General features: G+C 41.3%; 1 protein-coding gene across 4 annotated transcripts in view; it reads right to left on the reverse strand.

Annotated features, from left to right (window-relative positions):
- The window catches only part of abr (ABR activator of RhoGEF and GTPase), a 77,269-nt gene that overhangs the window by 22,167 nt on the left and 34,505 nt on the right, over positions 1-20,597 (reverse strand). For all 4 annotated transcript variants that reach the window (XM_086130630.1, XM_086130629.1, XM_086130632.1 and 1 more), the window contains exons 7-16: positions 18,600-18,652; positions 18,342-18,482; positions 18,147-18,268; positions 17,835-18,003; positions 15,920-16,039; positions 15,738-15,813; positions 15,543-15,647; positions 13,336-13,410; positions 8,530-8,627; positions 8,303-8,434 (exon numbers count right to left, since the gene is read on the reverse strand). In XM_086130630.1, coding sequence (XP_085986756.1) covers positions 8,303-8,434; positions 8,530-8,627; positions 13,336-13,410; positions 15,543-15,647; positions 15,738-15,813; positions 15,920-16,039; positions 17,835-18,003; positions 18,147-18,268; positions 18,342-18,482; positions 18,600-18,652 — 1,091 coding nt within the window. The remainder of the gene's footprint in view (positions 1-8,302; positions 8,435-8,529; positions 8,628-13,335; positions 13,411-15,542; positions 15,648-15,737; positions 15,814-15,919; positions 16,040-17,834; positions 18,004-18,146; positions 18,269-18,341; positions 18,483-18,599; positions 18,653-20,597) is intronic.

Below are 20,597 nucleotides of genomic sequence, written 5' to 3' on the forward strand. Positions count from 1 at the left end.
AAATAGGTTCTGTTTGGCACGCTATTTCTCATTCCTAAACAAAAATCTTGCAGTCCAACCACGGACATAATGAAGTGCAGAGCCAGAGCTCATCATATGCAGGATCGAGTTTTCACCACCAAGAGGGGATTGAGTGTTTACATTTCTTCTTCAGGGAGTGTTTTGTAAAAATCAAAATAAAAGCAGCCAAGGGCAAATGTCGGCCAAAGATATTAATCACATGCCGAAATCTTGGCGAAATGAAAGCCAGAATCGACTGTATATGTTGGGACAGCACTGTCTCTCTTCGTCTTTGGGCAAATCATAAAAATAGGTGAATGTCAAATTGAAAAGTCAATGACGGCCAAAATCCCATGAGAAAGCACAACACAGAGACAAGAATAGTCTTCCAATGGCAAATGCCATTACTGACTGTTTGGTGTGTGTGACCGCTGATCTACAGGGGAAGGATTTCACAGATCCTCGCCGCACGCTGGCAGTCAAGTGCATGAAATGAGCTTTTGCTTCTCCAGAATGGTGCTGTGGTGGGAAAGAGGCCTGCCAATGTCACAGCCAAAGAATTATACCGATTGAAGGTAATCATGACAGCAAAAGTTCTGCTACAGTGAAAGTTAATTAAGAGTGACTTGCTAAGTACTTTGCTAACAGCAACCTCACTGCTGTGTCACGACAAAAGGATAATCAAAGTGTGAGCTTGTCAATGTCGTGCTCCATTTCCCCCGACCACACTATTAATCTCATCAGGACGCTTTATCAACTGAGACAATAAGAAGAGCTATGGGAAATTTTAAAAAGGCAGTCCAGCTGACTGATTACCGCCCCCCCCAAAAAAGAAAATGTAAAACATAATATATGGCTTAACTGAAGGTCTTTCTGTCAGAGTTATCTGAGCAAAGAATTTGACAAGCGCCAAGATGACGGTCATTGTATAAACTGGCCCCGCTTTCGACTGTTTCCAATTACCTTTCGCACAAAGACTCCGCAAGACAAAAAAAAAGGGTCGCTGGTGAATGTGAAAAAGGGAGTCACAGAGTCTCTCCGGAGAGCATTTCATTTCTTTTGCTGTGATGGGCTCCTTTGTTCTCACTTTAACTCTCTGCATACCATAATTTGCCACCATCTGGGGCTCTCGTTCCAATTGTTTTCCTCCTCTCGCTCCCCCATCCCCACGTGCGGCATGCTCAGAAAGCAGACATCTGCAGTCAATCTCTCTTCGAGATTATGCAATGGTATAATGAGGACCAATTACTTGGTCAGCTTGCCTTTAGCGTCTCTGGATTTTCATCCATTATTCTTGGGGAGATTGAGTGCTTCAATCTGAAATAGTTGGCAAAACAAATTGATCTCTGTGGAAAAACGAGAGAAGGCTGAGCAATGTCTTGCGGAGAGCTGTTTTGGCATTTAAATGGCCTTTTTTTTACATGTTCAACGCATTACACAGGATCCTCAGATGCAGAACAGCTTCTGAAATGCGATTTCAACATTTTACTTTTGGCCGATCTACAATACCAATAAAATGTGACATTTACTGCCCAAAATGGGAGAGTAAAAAAAAAACAGATTTGTGTCCAATAGCACACTAGACAATTATTGATTTTCCTCTATTAAAATCAAGGACACATATGCAAAGGCCTATTCCTAATATAGGGTTAGAGGACAAGTGAGGACAAGTGAAGGATATCCTGTACTATGATCAAAAAATGCTTGCAGCAAAGCATGTAGTTATTTAAAGCCTATAAATACTTCATGGCAGAACGCGCTCATTTTAAGTTGGATGGACAAAGTATAACCAAGGCCGGGGTTTTCACAGTGAAGCTTCTTTGAGGGGAAACGACTCCAAATCACTGACAGACAGATAGGCCACATTAAAAACAGTGGAAACAAATTTTCGGTAAAAACTTAACTATTCTCAACTACAATAATACCCGAATGTAAAAAAAAAAAGCTACCTAACACACACACACACACACACACACACAATGAAAAAGGAGGTGCATGTAAATCAACACCAGATAATTCAGTAGGCTGTGTTTGACATCATTAACAATACAGCCTCATCCGAATGTAGGAGGGTGACTCCACATAGTCCAAGCTCTTCGTGTTGCTGACAGCTGTGTGTGTGTGTGTGTGTGTGTGTGTGTGTGTGTGTGTGTGTGTGTGTGTGTGTGTGAGTTTGTAGCTATCATCTACTTGTTGCCTGGAAACATGACAGATCACAGCTTGAAATGACAGCAGGTTAAAAAAAAAAAAAAGACATGACACCATTAACACATGCAAACGCTCCGACTGGCATGCTTTAATGACAAAATTGCAACGCTTAGACTATTCACAACTGGTACCGTGTTATTAACCTGATGTTTGTTTGAGAAATAGGGTCTTCTGTTTACACATGATTCGTTTGTCTACAAGCTTCACAAGACAATGTGCAATTAGCCAAACTGCGGACCCTTTCACCAATAAACCCTTCACAAAGCATGTAAATGTCAATCCCTGCGCCTAATGCTTAAGACGACGGCACTTAAGTGGGAATGAGAGTGCAGACAGATGCTCACCACCAACTTTACAACCCCTTTGCACCCGTACTTTTACAGTCACGTCGGCTAATGTGTGCATGCCTGTCCTGCTCCTGCACTTCGAAGAGGGGGCTTCAAGAAGCCCTTGGCAAACAAGTTCAGCGCTTCTTTCTCTTTTCCTTGTCTTATCTGGCTCTCATTATCTCCGGGAAACTGGTCAGATTACGGCTTATTGGGGCCCATTAACGCTGCAGATGCCGGGAGGTGCAGGGTTGACACGCACTCAACCCAAATACAAGCCATAAAAACAACCCCTGGTGGTGTTTTTAGGGGTGTTGTAGGTCGCGTAGGTTGGTTGGGAGACATACCAGAACTGGAAATGCAACATGGATCATTTGACATGTCTATGTGCCAGACATAATGCAGCAAAGAACATGTCATGTCTTTACAGACACAGTACAGACATGCACTCAGAAAAAAAAACAAAAACGCGGGATCACCTTTGATATCTAAAAGGCTTGTAAAGGCTGCTTTGGGATCAGCCGTTCACCTGCTACCTGTCTTTATGTTTCTCATAAGGCCAATTTGTGGTCACTGGCCACTTTTAAAGGCAACCCACATGACCCCCCCCTGATAAAACAAGACTCAAGAAGAGAGCCCAAAGGGATGCTGGAATCGGGTGCGTGTGAGGGTCGGGTTACAGAGATAAAAGCATCGCGGACACTGAGCGATAGGACGGATCGCAGCTACACAGAGTTCTGGGATTTGGATCTTGAACGGTTACGCAACTTGTCCTCTGAAGAAAAGCATGGCAAGTCACACGCCTGTGTCACTTGGGACAACTTGCAAAGTGCTTGAGAGAGAACGAGTGCACTTCGGAGTACAGGAGACCAGCAACTGCACATGTTTGCATGTATGTCTGTCGATAACTAACCCAACAACATATTTATGATACTGTAATGATGTTGTACCATAAAAATTTTAAATCAGATCAGACCAAATAAAACTGTTAAATGACAACTAAATATACAAGATACAATTTTCCGTTTAAAGGTGATGAAAAGAGTAACTTTGACCCGTTGTTCAAAGCACACAAAAAAGCTTCACAGCAAGTGAAATATCTTGCTGGTGCTTCCCCATCTGTGCTCATCATTAAACTGATCCTTTGATCTCATCCCAGTTCTTTCTGCGAATTACCTCCTCCAGGGATGAGGCTAAAAGACTGAGAGATTGTGTGGATTGCCGAGGAAGAATTTCACTCTTGAGTCACTAAGGCACATCAGTGCTGAACCGTAAAAATGTCAACCGCCCGTTAACCAGGAAGCAGCCTGCTCACGGGGGGGAACCCTCTCTAAATCCACCGCTGTTACTAATTCCAGCATGGCGGTGGTCTGCACTCTGTTAAATGCCATTCAAGTTTTCAAATGTGTTAGGTTTGTATTCCTAAGAAAGGTCACTGTGGATATAGAGAACCTATAGCCAAGGGGAGATGAGTGGCAAAATGCCAAAGTCATCACAAAGTGGAGACGGCTCTTTCCTTTGACTGGCAACCTGGAGAGCTGATATGGATCAGTGGGAAACCTTTGAGGCTAACGTTTTGATGGACGCGAGGGAGGTGTGTCATCCGACCTTGCTGCTGATCAGAGAAGGATTAACACTGTGACCCCGGGGGGCAGAGGTTATCTGCTCAGGCGATGTCACGGGCTGAAGGGCTGCAAATAAATGATTTCTCCGTGCAGACCAGCCGTTCAATCGAAACAGAGTTTTGCATAGATGTCGTCACCGGTGGACATCACAAATTGTCCATTTAACCATTTTCAGGGGGGCGGGGGGAATGCTGCTTTGAAGGTATCCCGTGAGAGATCCTCATCAGTTTAAAGTGAAGAAAAAGGAGTATGAGGTGGGGTGAAGAAAAAAAAAGAAAAAAAGAGAACTTCAGTACAATATGCCCATTTACGGTCAGTCACTAATCCACAAGTTTATGAAGGTCTCGAGAGAGGAAAGCAAAACATTGAAGGCCCCCTTCTTAACTTGACTTCACCAAGAAAGCAAACAGCTTGAGTGAAAGTATCTGCAATCCGGACAAATGTCTGTCACAGCACACACACAAGTATGTAATGCTATTATTTTGTTTTATCCATTAGTGCTTTTCACAAAAGAAATAAATTAATAAAATGGAAAAGCTACAGTGGTACCTCTATTTACGAAATTAATTGGTTCTGGAAGAAATTTCTTTACTAGAAATTTGCAAATAGAGACGTGGTTTCCATGGAAAGGCCCTAATCCGTTCCAAGCGCCCCCAAAATTCAGACATAAAAATGCATCAAAATATGTAACAAATACATGTTCCAAATAAATTATTGCACATTAAATGAGTTGTGCAGAATGTAGACAAACAAAGAATAAAGAATAAAAATGATGGTCATTTAACTTTTAACTCCGTCCTCATCTTTTTAGCCCTCTTAAGTCGCTCTCAGAAGTGGTTTTTGCATGGCATTTTGCAAAGAACTGATCCAAGGATGTTTGCTTTTGTCGGCTTTTGACAATCGTTTGAAAAATGTCCAAGGCAAAATCAGCATAGTGAGCGATCAACCGACAGGTGAACACCTTTTCTGGTTGATTCAAATTTACATAAAACTATTGGAGTGCCTCATGGCCCAAGGGGTGAATGAAGAGGAGGCTGCATAGACACGTTTATTTATCTACACCAGGGCTATCAAACATACGGCCCGCGGGCCACAACTGGCCCGCAAGGAGGTTTGATCAGGCCCGCAGGATAATTTAAAAGTGAAAAAATGCATAAGACACGGAATGAATATTTTTAATACGATGCAATTCATGGAGTATCCGCTAGGGTGACACACTGTTTTAATCAAAGTAAAAGACAACATTGTTTTGATAAGAGAAGACAACAGCAGCCTCAGTCTGTCACTGAGACAGACCCAACACAGCAGACACTATCAAGGACATGTGAATACTTTATTCTTTACACATTTAATAGCTTTCTCTTTGGTTTGTAAGGGGTAAGCAGGGATTACATTTAGATTTTCTCTGCACATGTAAATGGTTTAAACATTCCTTTCTTTATAAATCTCGTTTAATATTAAAAGTGCATTACTATATTTTTCAATACGAATTACTTGTTAAAGTTGTGTGCCTTTGTACAATCAGTGGGATCAGTTGCAATACATACATGTGCATGATAAAAGTAAATTGCACATTTGTCTAAGGAAATCTAAGGAGCTTCATGAAATGTTTTGGAAAAAATCTGTTTATTACATTTCAACATTTTCCTAATGTTCTTGTGCTTCCTTAGACCAAAACAAAGGAAAGACATTGTTTTGGTTATTTACAGTATAGCAGAGTATGGTATAATTTTAATGGTCCGGCCCACTTTACATCTACCGAGGCCGTATGTGGCCCACAATGTGAAATGCGTTTGACACCCCTGATCTACACACAGACACATGCGATAGAGGTCTCTCTTAGTCAATGGGATGCCAGGATGATGCTCGGGTAATAGCCAGTGGCAGAGCCGCTCTATGTTGCATTCAGGAAACTCAGAGCTGCGAGTAGCAGTCCATGCTGTATTTTTACCTTTTGTATCTTGAAATTTCTTTCGTAACAAGAGGCAATATTTTCCTGTTGATGCGTTTCATAACTTGAAAATTTCGTATGAAGCGAGGTTCGCAAGTAGAGGTACCAGAAATAAATAAAAAACCGAACAAAACTCAGGTTGTTTCAAGACAGCAATGCCCAAAATGTCCATGTACTACACACAGTACTGAGAGACCAGCGAAGAACATCTTCCGAAAGCGAATCATTTTGTTTCTCTAAAACTTCCCACTCACATAATCAGGCGCACACTGTTCCCACCCTCTCAAGGGTTTGGGACATGGCCCTCCGTTCTCTCCGTCTTCATTTTATGTCTCAAACATGTGGTGTATTTATTTGCTCCCCCCACCCCCCTCTGTTGTTGGCTAGAAGTGGATGTTCCCAGCAACTTTTGTCTCTGTGACTGGCGGCCAAGACAATGTAGGTGGGATTTACTGTTCTATATGAGTAAAAAAAAAAAAAAAAAAAAAAAGGAATTTAAAAAAAACATGAAAAGGACAACAATAAACAAATACTGTAACAGGGAGTTATTATGAAGTGGAACCTCTGGGGTGGAACAGAACAAGTTGCAGGACATTAATGGACTTCTGAATTTGTTTGAATCCTGAATTTCCCAAAGGAAGTAATAGAAGTAAAACTATTCTAAAGAACATTTTAACTATTTAAACAGTTGTAAAAGTGCAATTAATCACTTAACAGAAAAAGCTTATCGTTCACAACACAGGGATAATGCAAAGTAGATTGACTCTGAAGCCTCATCACTCAAACTTTTTTTTTAAACAAATATTCTATAATCAAAAGTTAACCACTGTTATTACAAACATGCACAAGCCACAACCCACTAAGTCTTAAATTTGGTAAGCAGCAAATGTAACGTGGCGTACTGCAGCGTTACTGCTTTGAATGTGAGCCCACCTCACTTAACTGGGGGTGCATTTTCTCTTTTTGACCTTTCAAGCTGTTTCTTCTCTTGCTAAGGCTGGCTGTTCCTTTGGGGGGGAAAATGTAGTGAAAAGGCCACAAAGGCCAGAGGAGAAGCAAAACACTTACAAAATTAATCTGCCGATACTCACCGAACTGAGGTATGACATGATTTGCTGAATTCCTCAAAAAAAAATTATAACCACAGCGTTCAGCTTTAGAGGTGGCGTCATAATTCGAATAAATCCTCATGACAAAAAACATTATGAATAGTCCTACTTAAAATAAACCTCAGGTCATGATAGCGAGTGAAGCTTGTGAACCGAATGTTTCCTAAACGACAGCCATAATGTACACGATGTGTGCTGTACAAGTGACTCACAGATGAGACAAAGATCCGCATAAGCAGCGCAGAGAAAACAGGAAACGTTGGGAGTTTGTTGAAGTTGTTTTCCAAACCGAAATATGCTTAATGAGAAGCAGCCCACGCGCGCCAAGGCATCATTTTGGAGTTGAAGCTTTCCTTTCACACACAAGTCATGTGGGTGATCTAATGCTTGCCCCACTTTCCGTCGAGTTCGACATAAATACGTCAGCTGTCAAACTGTCACCGATCTCGCTGAAGCAACAAACATTGAAACGGTTTCACCGAATCAGATGATCTGCTCAAGTTTGACATCCAGGCTCACCAATAACGAGCTCAATGTTTAAATTCATTTAAACTGACGATAAGAGGTACTTACAACCCTCAGAGGAGATCATAAGGTGAAGCTTGAGCAAATGATAGCAATTTGCTATAATCGAGGGGGAAAATGACAATAGGCAGGCTTCACTTGACCAACCGACATTTCCCTTGTGCAAAAACTCACACATGACTCCTCTGTAAGGGGCTCTGAAAAAAACCCTCATCATATACGAAAGAAGGGAGAGCATTTAGCCTCCAAGTAACCACGAAGATTCCATTGTGGAGGCGGCAAATGGTTTACAACTCCCCAAAAGGAATTTTTATTGCATATTTCTCACAACAAGGCTTGGGGAAATCCCATTTGACTAAAGTGGCTTTCAGGCTCTCTTACTCCAACTAGAGAAAGTAGAGGCTAACCACTCCAAAACCGCGCCATTGTGCTAAGAGGCTAGACAGCCAATCAAAAAGGAGTCACGTGTTTGGGAAATCTCCCCAAGAAGGACACACAAGCGTCTCAATTTTTTTTTTGGGGGGGGGGGGAGATCACTGGTGGCTCCTCCTCTCTTACCTGAACTTGCCCTTTGCCCATGATCTTATCCACAATCTCGTTGTCCTCCTTGTTGAGCATGCTCTTGTCGTAGCACTTCTCATAGCACAGGATTCGCAAGAACTGGGACCCCTCCAGCTCGATCTCAAACTCCTGTTGAAGGACACGAGGACGGTTAATAAAGCGCCGGCAAGGTCAAGCTGAAAACCTGAAGAACGTTTTATTCTTTTATTTTTTTTTCCACTGACTTCATTCCACTGAGGTTCGGCGGTGTCTCTGAAGACTCTGGTCTTAGCTTTGCTCACAAAGTATCCATAAGAGTCCACTTCGAGGGTGCAGTACAGGTCTGGAAGGAAACGAAGAGGATGATTAATTGGCAGATTTTACACTAAGTACATCTTAATCAAAATCAATTTGTAGGCTTGCAACGATTTTCACAGGGCAGTGAGGATATGAAAAGGTATTACTTAATACTCAATGACATTCATATTGACCTGAAAAAAAAGTCCCAAAAGCATATTTCTGTCTTTTCAGACTGCACACATTCAATCCTCTGTACTTATTTATATTGTTTTCATTTTTTCCCCAAGACTTTAAAGGGTCTGAAAATTGAATGAGTTCATATCATGCTTTTACTTTTGATACCCACTATATTGTCATGAGATCATATTCAGTAATTAGATGAGATTCACTCATCGTAATCCAATGAAGGTGATGTGACGGTAATAAAGTAGGATGCACTCATCAGCGAGCTGAGAAAGCAACAGGACTATTCAAATTGACACCTGGGGTTGCTTTTAAGTAAATGATGATTTTAATCACTTCTCATTATGCACATCATGTTTATTGTCTCATATCAACACAGGCGGAAGAGGAAGTAAAATAATACAATAGAGAAAAGGAGGTATGTCGCATCAAACTCAAATACGAGTAGTCCTTGAAGTGTCAATTTACTGTATTCTGTGAGCGGAAAGGCATCAATTTCCAGTCAGTGTACACACTCATCGTGAGTGTCCCCCTCCTGGGATCGGGCCCCTCTTGTCCCTTGAACGAAGCAATTATTTTGGTTAATGTGTGTGTGTTTTTTAAATGCTGTTGTAGCAATTCTTGCAGGCAGCGTCGCTGTCCTGCCTGTCTATACGTCCCGTTTCCTTGACCTGCTCCCTCGGGTAAGACTCCTCCTGACGTGATGATGGATGGAAAGACATATGGCTCGACTTTTCACCGGGAGAGCGGTCGAGATTGAGCGAAGGATGTACAGACGGAAGAAGGGATGTGGGGTGTGCATGTGTGCGCGTGTGCTGAAACCTCATAGACATATAAACACTTCGCAAGCCTGACAGAGAATGTTTATACGTTTATTGCAAGAGATACATTCCAGATCCACCCGCAAAACGTGAAAATATGTGGTATAAAGCGACCTGATCAAAACCACTGAAGAAATACATTTTTAGCACACTAAATGATTTTCTTTAAAACACACACACATTTTAATTATATTTAAACGCAAAAAAGTAAATTGCAAGCATAAAATGTAAAGGAAATATTGTGTGAATTTAATTATCTATGAACGTGTATATGCCTTTAAGAGGCGTGGCTTGGAGGTGTGGGGGGTGTGACGTTCGAGTGAGTGAGAACTGTGGCTGACAGCAGTTTCTACGTGAGTGTGCTCACTATGTTTTACTGTTGCATTGGCCACTCTAACTCTCCTTTCCCACATGCGAGGGCATTACAGTAAGCAAATACAGTAGTTGACTTACAGTATATGTTTAATTTGACTGTGACTATGCCGGTAACTCAAAACACCTTTTCCCCACTGAAATAAATGGAAATGCTATTAATCTTTTCCAGCCTCTTAATTGTTATATTGTCTGCCTAAATGTGCGGCTGCACTCTTTGTATTAAAATATACTGTATGTGGCTCAAAGGGTTACTACAACACCGTTTATTGTGTTTTGTAGCATGTGTTACCAATAAGCTAGCGGATGTTTGTCAAAATCAATTATTTTTTTTCGGGGGGGTCAAATACACAATGCATAATTCTCTTGGTTTAATTTTTACTTTTCCAGTAAACTCCAATTTGAAGTGGCAACAAGCAGCCTGAAGCACTTAGCATCTTTCTTGAAAGACTGTTCACCATCTGCCGAAAACTGCGGGTCGTGAAGGTCATAACTCAAATGTTGCTAGCAACTGAGAAATCATCCGCATGAAGGCTTGAATTTCGCAAAACTTACTTGGGTCGCTTCTAAGTCAAGATACCACTGTATACATCTCATCAAAACACAAAGCATGGGGCGATCTAGAAATTAGAAGCAATAGAATGTTGGTTTGCTTGAATGTATGAGAGACAACAAGTACAGTATTATCATCCTTGTGAAAAAAAAGTCAAATACTTTCATAAAATAACAGGACTGTCCAATATAATGAACCTCATTCCATCTAGTCTGGTTCCGCCTGCTTGTTTTCTCAGCATCCTGAAAAGCGCCCATAATTACTCAGAGGGAGGAAGATTAGTGGTGATGATACGAGGGAAGTTCATCGGAGGGGGAATTCAGTGTGGCCACGTGGGAGATATTTAATAAACTGATTTGTTGTCATACACTTTAACAAACAGAAGCACGACTGTCACTTTTTGGTGGACACCTCAAATCCACAACCCACATTAAATTTGAAAGAAACATTCCAGGGAAAAAAAGAGATTGTGTTTAAGACAGAAGGCTTTTATGTGCAGAACTCCCAACATTTCTCTGCCCAAATATTGGACTCAAAGGTCAGGGAAATAATTTTTGTGCGTGCGTCTGTCTCGAGGACTCCAGAACAAAGTAGGACAAACTCAAAGTGTCCCGGAACTTGAAGAATTTCTATTTCCCTGGCAGGTCAACCCGAGGCTGACTCTGAGGGGGATGAATTGGTCTGCATGAGGTCTCTGAACCCTTAAAAGAGAGGTTAATGGATACCATCCTTTTCCATCTCACTTGACTCAGGGCTGTAGCCTCGTTGTGTGTTCTAATACAGGATGCTAAGCTTAGCCTCAGGTTGTGTTGAATGCCGGGTCAAACTAAGGCTCCGTAGAATGGGTTGACAAGTGACAGCCCGTTAAACGAAGAAGAAGCTTTATAGCTCGAAGAACCAGCCACTGAATCGCACCATTATCTGCCCGGCGTGACTGGGGAAAATTGTTAGCAAACCGTCATAATTGAATTTTTGGAAAACTAATAATAGCACAGAACACAGCAAACAGTAATCCAGGCGACCATGGTTTTAATCCAATTAGGAGTGAATTACGTGTCTTGATTCGGGATGTGCCATGACCAAAACAAAAAAAAAATCGATATCCATTTTGTCAATGGCCTAATGTGAACTTTAATTTGAGGTAATTAACGGGACCGATCGTGTAGCACGGCCAAGTCCACTTTCATTGAGTTACCGGTAATTTGCATCAGCATCCCTCATTTGGCTCGCATACACGCAGAAAAATAAACCAAGAGCTAAACTCTCACTTTACCAGGTCATGTTTTTATAGAATACCGGAGTTAGTATTTGAGAGGTTCGACATCTCGCTTCTGCTTCTGTGACCTAGTTTGTCTCCCTTACCCTGAGCTAAATGAAAAGCCTATTCCCACAGGAAAACGCCAATCATTTAGATGCATGTGCGACTTCACAAACAAACAAAAACACGCAACAGGATTATCTGACTACATGCTTTCTCAACACTCGGAAATCGTGAAAATTGGCCGCCATTAGACATGCTGACTGTAGTATCATGTGCATTGCCACAAACCAAATTCATGTGTTGTTATCTTTAGTTGCGCAGGAAGTGTGGCTTTCTAATTGAGGGAATGTCTCAAGTAGAAACGATGAAGGAGACATCAACAAGAAAACAAAAAAAACGCATCAGCCATGCTAAAACCCTTAATTAACAGCAAGAATGCACATGGATTTGGATCCCATCAATAAACCGAAGACTGTAATTGGTAGCGTTAAAAGACATGTTAAAAAGATGTAAAAAAAAAAAGTCTTCATCAACTTCTGCCACTGATCAAGACATAGTGAGAGCAAGGAACATTACGATGGTCAACACCAGATATTTCCTTGTTGTAACCATCTCGCCTCTTGGCTCTCTACCAAGGATCAAAAAGGCCTTCTGAGGAGATTGCGCTCCAATCCATTAGCCGGAACATTCTTGCAGGCGGCTTTCATACACTCACAGCTGTCATGGCAACTGAGGAAATCATCTTTTACTGCCTAGTTTCACGTTATTTGATATTTAAACTCAATGTGTGTGTGGGTGTGTCTGTGTGCGCGCGCGTACAATGTGCACCGCAACACCAGCTGTCCATTTGTGGCACATCTGAAATAGCCTCTGTGCAGACTTGGAAACATCAAACACACACACGCACGCGCGCACGCGCACACACATACACACACACACACGCACGCGCACACACAGCCGTCTGCGCGATAAAAACAGGATGCAAAATGAGACAGGAAGTAGGATTCAAAATTTAAAAGACAAAAACAAGTCTTATCTTCACACTGCAGCTCAATTGAGATTTTTTGGCCGATATGTGACACGTTTTTTGATGTTTTTCATGCAGTGTGAACAGTACATCTCTGAATTTGTTCGATTTCTCATCTGGGCCGCCTTCCGTTGTGGGTAATTAAACGCCTACTTATGTGACGCGTCTGCAATATGAACACAGATCCGAACACATCCGACCTCTATTTATGAAATTATGCCTGACTGTGATTATTTAAAACTCTTCATCCTGCCGTCTGAGGGGGGAAAAAAAAATCACAAACATTCTAGTGAGGGTTCCACTATTTTACTCAACACCTCCTCCCTGCCACCCCCACCGCCCGCTCCCCGCCTTTCTGTCCTCTTCCTCCTCTACGTGGCCATCGCCTGATGAAAACAACACGTGCACAACACAATGATTGACTGGCTCATGTGTGTGCCAGCATGCTCTCCATAGCAGCTGCATGCAAGGAGTATGCAGAGCTATAGTGTGTGCACGACGGGTGTGGTGAAGAACAAAAGTTGGTGCACTTACTGGCTGACTCCTTGAATCCTTTGGCAGAGTGCACGATGACGTGAAGGAAGCCGTACAAGCCTGGAGTCTCTTCATCTGGGCATAAAAGCATCACATTGACTTGAAAACACAGATTTTTATATATGTGCCAATTTGGATGCCTGTGAACGGTTTTGGGTGACCCTTTGCATTAACGGTTACGAATTTATGTCAGAGTTGTTTTAAGTGAGTGACAATCATAAGACGAGGGTTCAAATGTTCAGCTTGGAGGGGGCTTAAAGAGCTGTCAGTTATCCATACCATATATCCATTTCCTATTTCATCAGTCAAGGACACGGGTGAACCTATTCCAGCCGAGTTTGGCCGAGAAGCAAATTGTTCAGTTAACCTAAAACTTGGCTACTTCAATTTGTGTTTATGACATATATTTATAAAAGGAACAACATATGAAGGGCAGTTAAACATATCAAAAGAAAAAAAATCTAATGCTCAAGCATGCTATCAGCAAAAAATTATCACTCTTTTAATAGTGTCAATGTATTTTTTTTAAAGTACCTTAAGACATTTTCCAGCTAAAAAAAAAGTTGAATCACTCACATTTGCTTAATTAAAATTTAAAATGTGACACATTTTAATTGAACTGCTTGTAACATTAAATATTTCCTACTTTTTTTTTTAAACAGTTTCAACAAGTTGAAATTTGATGCAAGCCATGCTTACATTTCATTGTTAAAATATGGAGGACGGCAACAGAAAAAATGTGCAGCGGGTGGCAAAGTCTGACCCTTGACCTCGAACATTCAAACGCCACAAAAAAAGGCCAAAGCAAATACAGGACCTCTGACTGTGATGCAACATATGAAGCAGTCTTACACTCACTAAATGTTTTTTTTTTAATGGAAAATACTTAAATATAAACAAGAGGAACGCTTTAACTATTTTCTCAGTCATAGGACAAATATACTGAAACAACTTTCCAATTTTGGGCCTCTGCAAGGTTATCCAATCAGTTAATTACTGTATGAGAACATTCCTTGACCAGCTGGTCTCAATTTGAACCACTACTGTGCTCTCTGTAGCCCATGTCATTGTGCATGCATGTGCGTTTGTCTCCATGTTGGTTTTACGATGAGCGGTGCATCTGCCTTGAAGTCAGGAGACACATGTTTTAATCGCCATAGATGTGCGAGATTTCTCCATGTACTGTGCTTTCCTTCCACATCCCAAAAACATGAATGCCTCATAACCTTTCATAGCAAATGTGTGTTTGAACGTTTTTTTTAATTTATCCCATACAGCCAGAAGAGGGCGACATCGCACATGGTGCACATATTTTTTAACTAATACTGTACATTCACATCCATCCATCCACCTCCAACACCGCTTATCCTGAAGATGGTCGTGGGGGTTGCTGGAGCCTATCCCAGCTGACTTTGAGCAAAAGGCGGACTAACCCTGGAACTCGTCACCAGTCAGTCACCGGGCACATACTGTATAGAGACGAGCAACCATACACACCCACATTCACAACATCACTGAGTGGGAACCGATCCCACGCTGCCCGCACATAAGTCAGGCCAGTGTACCACGACACAATCAGTCACACTAAAACAGTCACATTTTATATTAAATATTTGATAGAAAATATTTAGGTATATAAATTGTCTTGGGCCCTGTAATGCTCTGAGTAAACACTTCATTTTAAGGGTTGCTGGATTATTGATTTATTTCAATCCTTTACAAATATTCTATTAAATGGAACCCAGAGAACATGGCGGAAATATATACACAGTACGGTACATATTATGAAGTCAAAAATGTTTTGTTTTCAGTTGTGGATTTGGACATAAAGGGTGATCTGTTCGAGTTTGCAGAGGCCTTTGCACTCTAGGTTGGGGGTCATTTTGTGCATGTTGTAGACTGAGACAGTATGTCTATCAATGTGAAAGCAGAGACACTTGTGGCATTCAGGGATGTCAGAGGAGGTCAACCAGATGGCTCTAATGCCAGTCGCGGCTCCCGAAAGCACGACAATGTAGGAATGTGCAGCAAAAACAAATATATAGACTGAGAGCTCAGTGTCGGCCAACAGTTTGACACGGTGCGCCACATTGTGAACGCCAGCAAATGGATAAAAATATGTGTTAACCTACATTCTGCCACCTGCGTTTTGGGGGTTATTCAATGTTGGAAAAACAAGAATTTATTTAAATGAGCGTGTGTCTTACCATCTTTATTACTGGTGACAGGAATATTGTGGACAGTTCGGAGTTTGAAACAGGAGCTAGTAAGGACCTGCAACTCTACTGAACTTAATACACACGCCTGAAGGTCTGAAAATACACAGAATACACACTGCTGTAGTTAGTGGGGCACTTCTTTCATTAAGTACAAATCAACAATTGTATTTAGATGAATATCACCTTTCTTTTGGAGCTTCTGAATGCTTTCCCGCCATTCTGACCTCTCATAATCAGAGGAAAGCAGGAACAGGTAGCTCTGCATGAGAGAACCATTTGCATTAAAAGTCAATCGTCTTGACGTATGGCTCTATCTAGTGGTTATACCGGAGCACTGCAGCAATCTATGACGACAGAGAACGAACCTTGCCATGTTTGTTGTGAAGGCGGAAGGGGATTGTGGGGGAGTGGAGCAGCAGCCAGGATTCCTGTTCGTTCATCTTCTTCCTTAGGCGCTCCACGCGGTTCTGACCCTTTGGTGCTTTCTAAAAGAACACCCCACCCCCCAAAAAATAAATATATATGTGTGTGTGTGTGTGTGTGTGTGTGTGTGTGTGTGTGTGTGTGTGTGTGTGTGTGTGTGTGTGTGTGTGTGTGTGTAAGGTAGCTTTTTTTTTTTTACATTCGGGTATTATTGTAGTTGAGAAAAGTTAAGAAAAGTTTTTACCGTAAATTTGTTTCCACTGTTTTTAATGTGGCCTATCTGTCTGTCAGTGATTTGGAGTCGTTTCCCCTCAAAGAAGCTTCACTGTGAAAACCCCGGCCTTGGTTATACTTTGTCCATCCAACTTAAAATGAGCGCGTTCTGCCATGAAGTATTTATAGGCTTTAAATAACTACATGCTTTGCTGCAAGCATTTTTTGATCATAGTACAGGATATCCTTCACTTGTCCTCACTTGTCCTCTAACCCTATATTAGGAATTTAAGTTGGAATGACCAGTAACTATTAGTTCAAAATAAAATAAAAACAGATGACTGGAAATGCTGTAATAGGCTACAAAGTGTTGCTAGTCAGACAGTGTTGAAATGATTCTTAAGAATGGTGGTTCAAGACTTTAATTCTGTTTCTTTTTCCTTACTTAACTTTGCCCAACAGATTGAGTCAACCATCTTTTTACATTCAATGTTAAGTAAGTTCTCAAAATCCGCCCCACCCCCCAAAAAAACTGCACAGTTGTTATCAGCCTCATGTGACTGTTTCCTATTTTGTGGGAACACCTGTACATGTCTCAAATTCAACTGCTAATCACGTTATTTATTCTCAGTGGACCGAAGGAACATGAATACACAGATCTTCCCCAGGAAGCCGTGAGTCAGTCAGTGTTCTATCAGATGTTCTATCCTCTGGCTGGAAATAGAAGACGTGTTTGGTCCATGTGCCCTGAGTGGGAGACTTTAGCACCATATGCAAGCGGGATAACAGGAACTCTCTGCTCCCCTTCAGGGCAACATTACTGTATGTCTGAAAATTAACTAGTAATTTTCAGACTGCTACTGTCCGAATTTACTAGTCATTTACTAGTAAGACACTTGTAGTGGCATGCCGGAGTCATTCTCTTGGTCTGCTAATTGTTTAGTAGTGAGGATAAGATGGATAACAAAGATATCGGAAAAAAAATGCACAAAACAGCTTTCCATATGAACTGCATTGGTCATTTATGGATAAGCAATCATAGGAATTGTTTTGAAAAGATTACTAGAAGTAAGCCACATAAATGTAAAGAGTGTCCAAGTAAAAAGCTGAGTCTGACGCAGACTGTCTCTTGTATTTTATTGCTGGAATTAGACCTAACTTCATATAATAGTCCCATAGGAATTTACTGCGGATTTCAAAGCTCTCTGCTGAAAATTAAAAATAGTCAGCAGAAATAAGGGCGAGGTGCAGAATATTACATTTATATGTAGTTTTCATCCCACCACCTAGATGTCGCAGTCAAATGTCACTTGCTCTGTCACTAATAGCACTTGTTCTGCCTCAAACCCAGAGTTTGGTGAAATAGTTGCACTTTATAAGTAATGGAAATAAAGGACATTATTTTTTTAATTATTATTAATATTATTATTTTATTTCCAGAATGTTCCAAGGTGTTTTGGTTTTGCAGATCATTTTCCTAGAATTCTTACTTCATTGGTACATTAATTTGCCTTTAGATATATATATTTCTAATGCCTGTGGGAAATCAAATTTCAAGCCATGGAACTAAGATTTGCTCTCCATAGAATCAGAATTGTTCTCAGCGGACTCCTGAGGGAACTAATATATCAGCGCACAGCTTACCTTCTCTTTTTGTATCTCACTCTTTAAGAGTGAGATCTTTATCTTCATCTCTTCAATCTCATGCTCAGGGAGGACTTGGATACTATGGCAAGAGTCAGACTCGTCCAGGGTTTGGAAAGTCAAATCTGCCAGAGGGATGTACCACTTGCACTCATATTGCTGGTGACGACTGCGGGGAGACAAAGTGAAGGTGGAAAAAAAATCAGCAAATCAGTCATCATATGTCTAAGTACATACATATATAATATATATATATGTATGTACAGTACATTACATACACTGTGGATAAAAAAAACATGGAAGGAAGCTCACCCAACAGAGGTCTTCTTCATTTTGGCACAGAGCAGCAGGTCGGTGAAGAGGAAGACGTGGCGTAGCTTCCTGGAGCTTTCTGACACCTCCACAAGGAAGCCATCTTTCACCAGCTGACGAGCCTGAGCAAATTGGAATGAAACATGGCATTCGTGCGAGGTCATAAAAAAGAGGTTGTCTGGGATTAAAGCGCACCTCTCCTTTGGGCGTGGTGACAGCAGTCCTGCGAGGGTCAATTTCCTCATTGATGGAGGAGAGAAAATTCTGAGATATCCGCAGAGCATCCTGCAGGAGGGGGAAGTCTGGATGGTCCTTTGGCGTATGTTTCAGCAAGTCCTGCAGTGCATACACCAAAGTTTGAAAAAAACAAAAACAAAACCCAACACTCGGATCTTCAATGTAAATCCATGATAAACATAAACAAAAACTTATAAAGGGTGTACCGGTACTCACGTGAAGAACTAGGGTGCTCCTTGTCACACGGTCAATGGGTTTATAAAGAAGAGCTATACGGAGAGAAGAAGCCAAAGGTCACGTTCAATTTATCAAAAAAAAAACTAACGTCACACTCAAGTGTCCTCTAGACATGTACTTGACCCGGTAACTTTGAAATAAAGTAATCCAAAAGATTTTTGATTAGATCAACACATCTGATGAGGTGAGTAGAGGGGGGATGGAGTGCACACAAGCGTACATACAAGCACTCACGCGCGCACACAATTGGCAGCCTGACGCGGGATCCGCTTTTCTGTTAAGGTAGTGTGAAGAACAGCCGCTTTGACAGCTCAAGGTGAGAAACACCCACAGAAAAACACAAAAAGGGAAGATGGGCAGAAAACGAGCTAACTGATGTTGACATAATTAGGTAAGCCTGTACACTCTACTGATATTATATTCGAGGAAAATCATCTCAACTCCTCACAGCTCATCGCCACGGCACTAATGTTTGTCATTCTTCAGGGAGGATAAAGAATATGACCGACTCGCGTTATCTTGACTATCTACAACTGGATCATCGGTTGTGATAGATCTGTTGCTATTTAGCATTAGCATTACGGTAGTGAACTGAAAGGCTTAACTAAGTGGCAGTTTTAAATACAAGCTAGAATAAATGTTTTAAATACACATGGGATGATTCTTGAAACTATAACCACATTGAGGCCTTTACTCTAGCACGGAGATTTTTTTTGCTCTCATAGGTTTTGGATGTAGAAAGTATGGCATGTTATGTTTAAAAGGTATGTCAGTTATCTAACCAAAACATAAGAGTAATATGAAAGTAGCACACAAGGACATTAAAAAAAATAGAAATCTAAAGTTCCAACCTTTCAATCAAGCTGATCAATTGGGAGATTTCAAGCCACCTTTTTTAAACACCAGAGAGGCTAACAAGGTGAAATGCAGCGAAGGAGTGAGACTTCAGTATGCAGGGAAGGTCATGTTCTGCTGCCACTGAGATGTAAAGCACAGCTGCAGTTCCTCTTGAACATTACACCCATCAAGTCCACTAAACATCACTTTCAGAGCAGCTCAGTGGTGAGAGATAAGCTGTCTCTCCACTTCTTTCTGTCTCCTTTCTTCTACTTCAATACGGACATATGAGAGCGTGAAAACCTACTGGGACCCTGATCAGATCTTCTCCCATATGTACACACTTATGCAGGCTCAGATCTACTTCAGATACACACATATGCAAACACGTACAAAAGCTCCCCAGCACAAGGCCGGAGGGATTTTTTTTTCCAAATGCCTTGCTGATCATCTTTGAAGATCCACCACCCTCAGGCCAATTGTCAGGCAGTCAGTCTCCTTCAAAGGACTGTACGCTGAGTGAGAGTGAGTGAGTGAGTGAGGTGATCTCAAGTATCTGTAACAAAGTTCAGGTAGCCTCAAATGAAGTACAGTGGCTATAGGGCCAGCCCTGCCAAGATAAATAAGCAAAAATTGACAAGTAAGTGACCCCCCCATCAAAAAAAAGGTTTATGATTGACATAAAAGATGGCAGCAAAGTACGACTTTTGCCCACGTGAAGCTCCTCACTCCCTTCAACATAGTTCCTTGGCACCATGATGCTACAAGATGCAACACTGATATGAATTTGACCTGACAAATTGATGAGGGTTCATTGTGTATCACATTTTTATACAGCATATAAATAAATAACTACGACAGCAGCCATGACATCATAGTTTAAGAAATCTAGCATGGACAGTATGTAGGGACATCTCATGCACAGTCAACTGCAGAAAATCAAGATTGCGGCGGATTACTAGTTGTGTTGGTAAGGTTCAAAATGTATCCAAATTCTACAGCACATAACCTGTCAACTGGAATATAAAAATATAGACAGCTTTTAATATTCGCCAAGACATGGAGTCCTCCGTGTCAGACCGGGTGGAGGGTGAGGAAGGGACATTGAGAAAAGGGTAAAAAGCAGCATTGGTGAGATGG

The sequence above is a fragment of the Hippocampus guttulatus genome, chromosome 15 (assembly GCF_054856545.1).
Source record: "Hippocampus guttulatus isolate MCC_2025c chromosome 15, RoL_Hgut_1.0, whole genome shotgun sequence".
NCBI classification, from domain to species: domain Eukaryota; kingdom Metazoa; phylum Chordata; class Actinopteri; order Syngnathiformes; family Syngnathidae; genus Hippocampus; species Hippocampus guttulatus.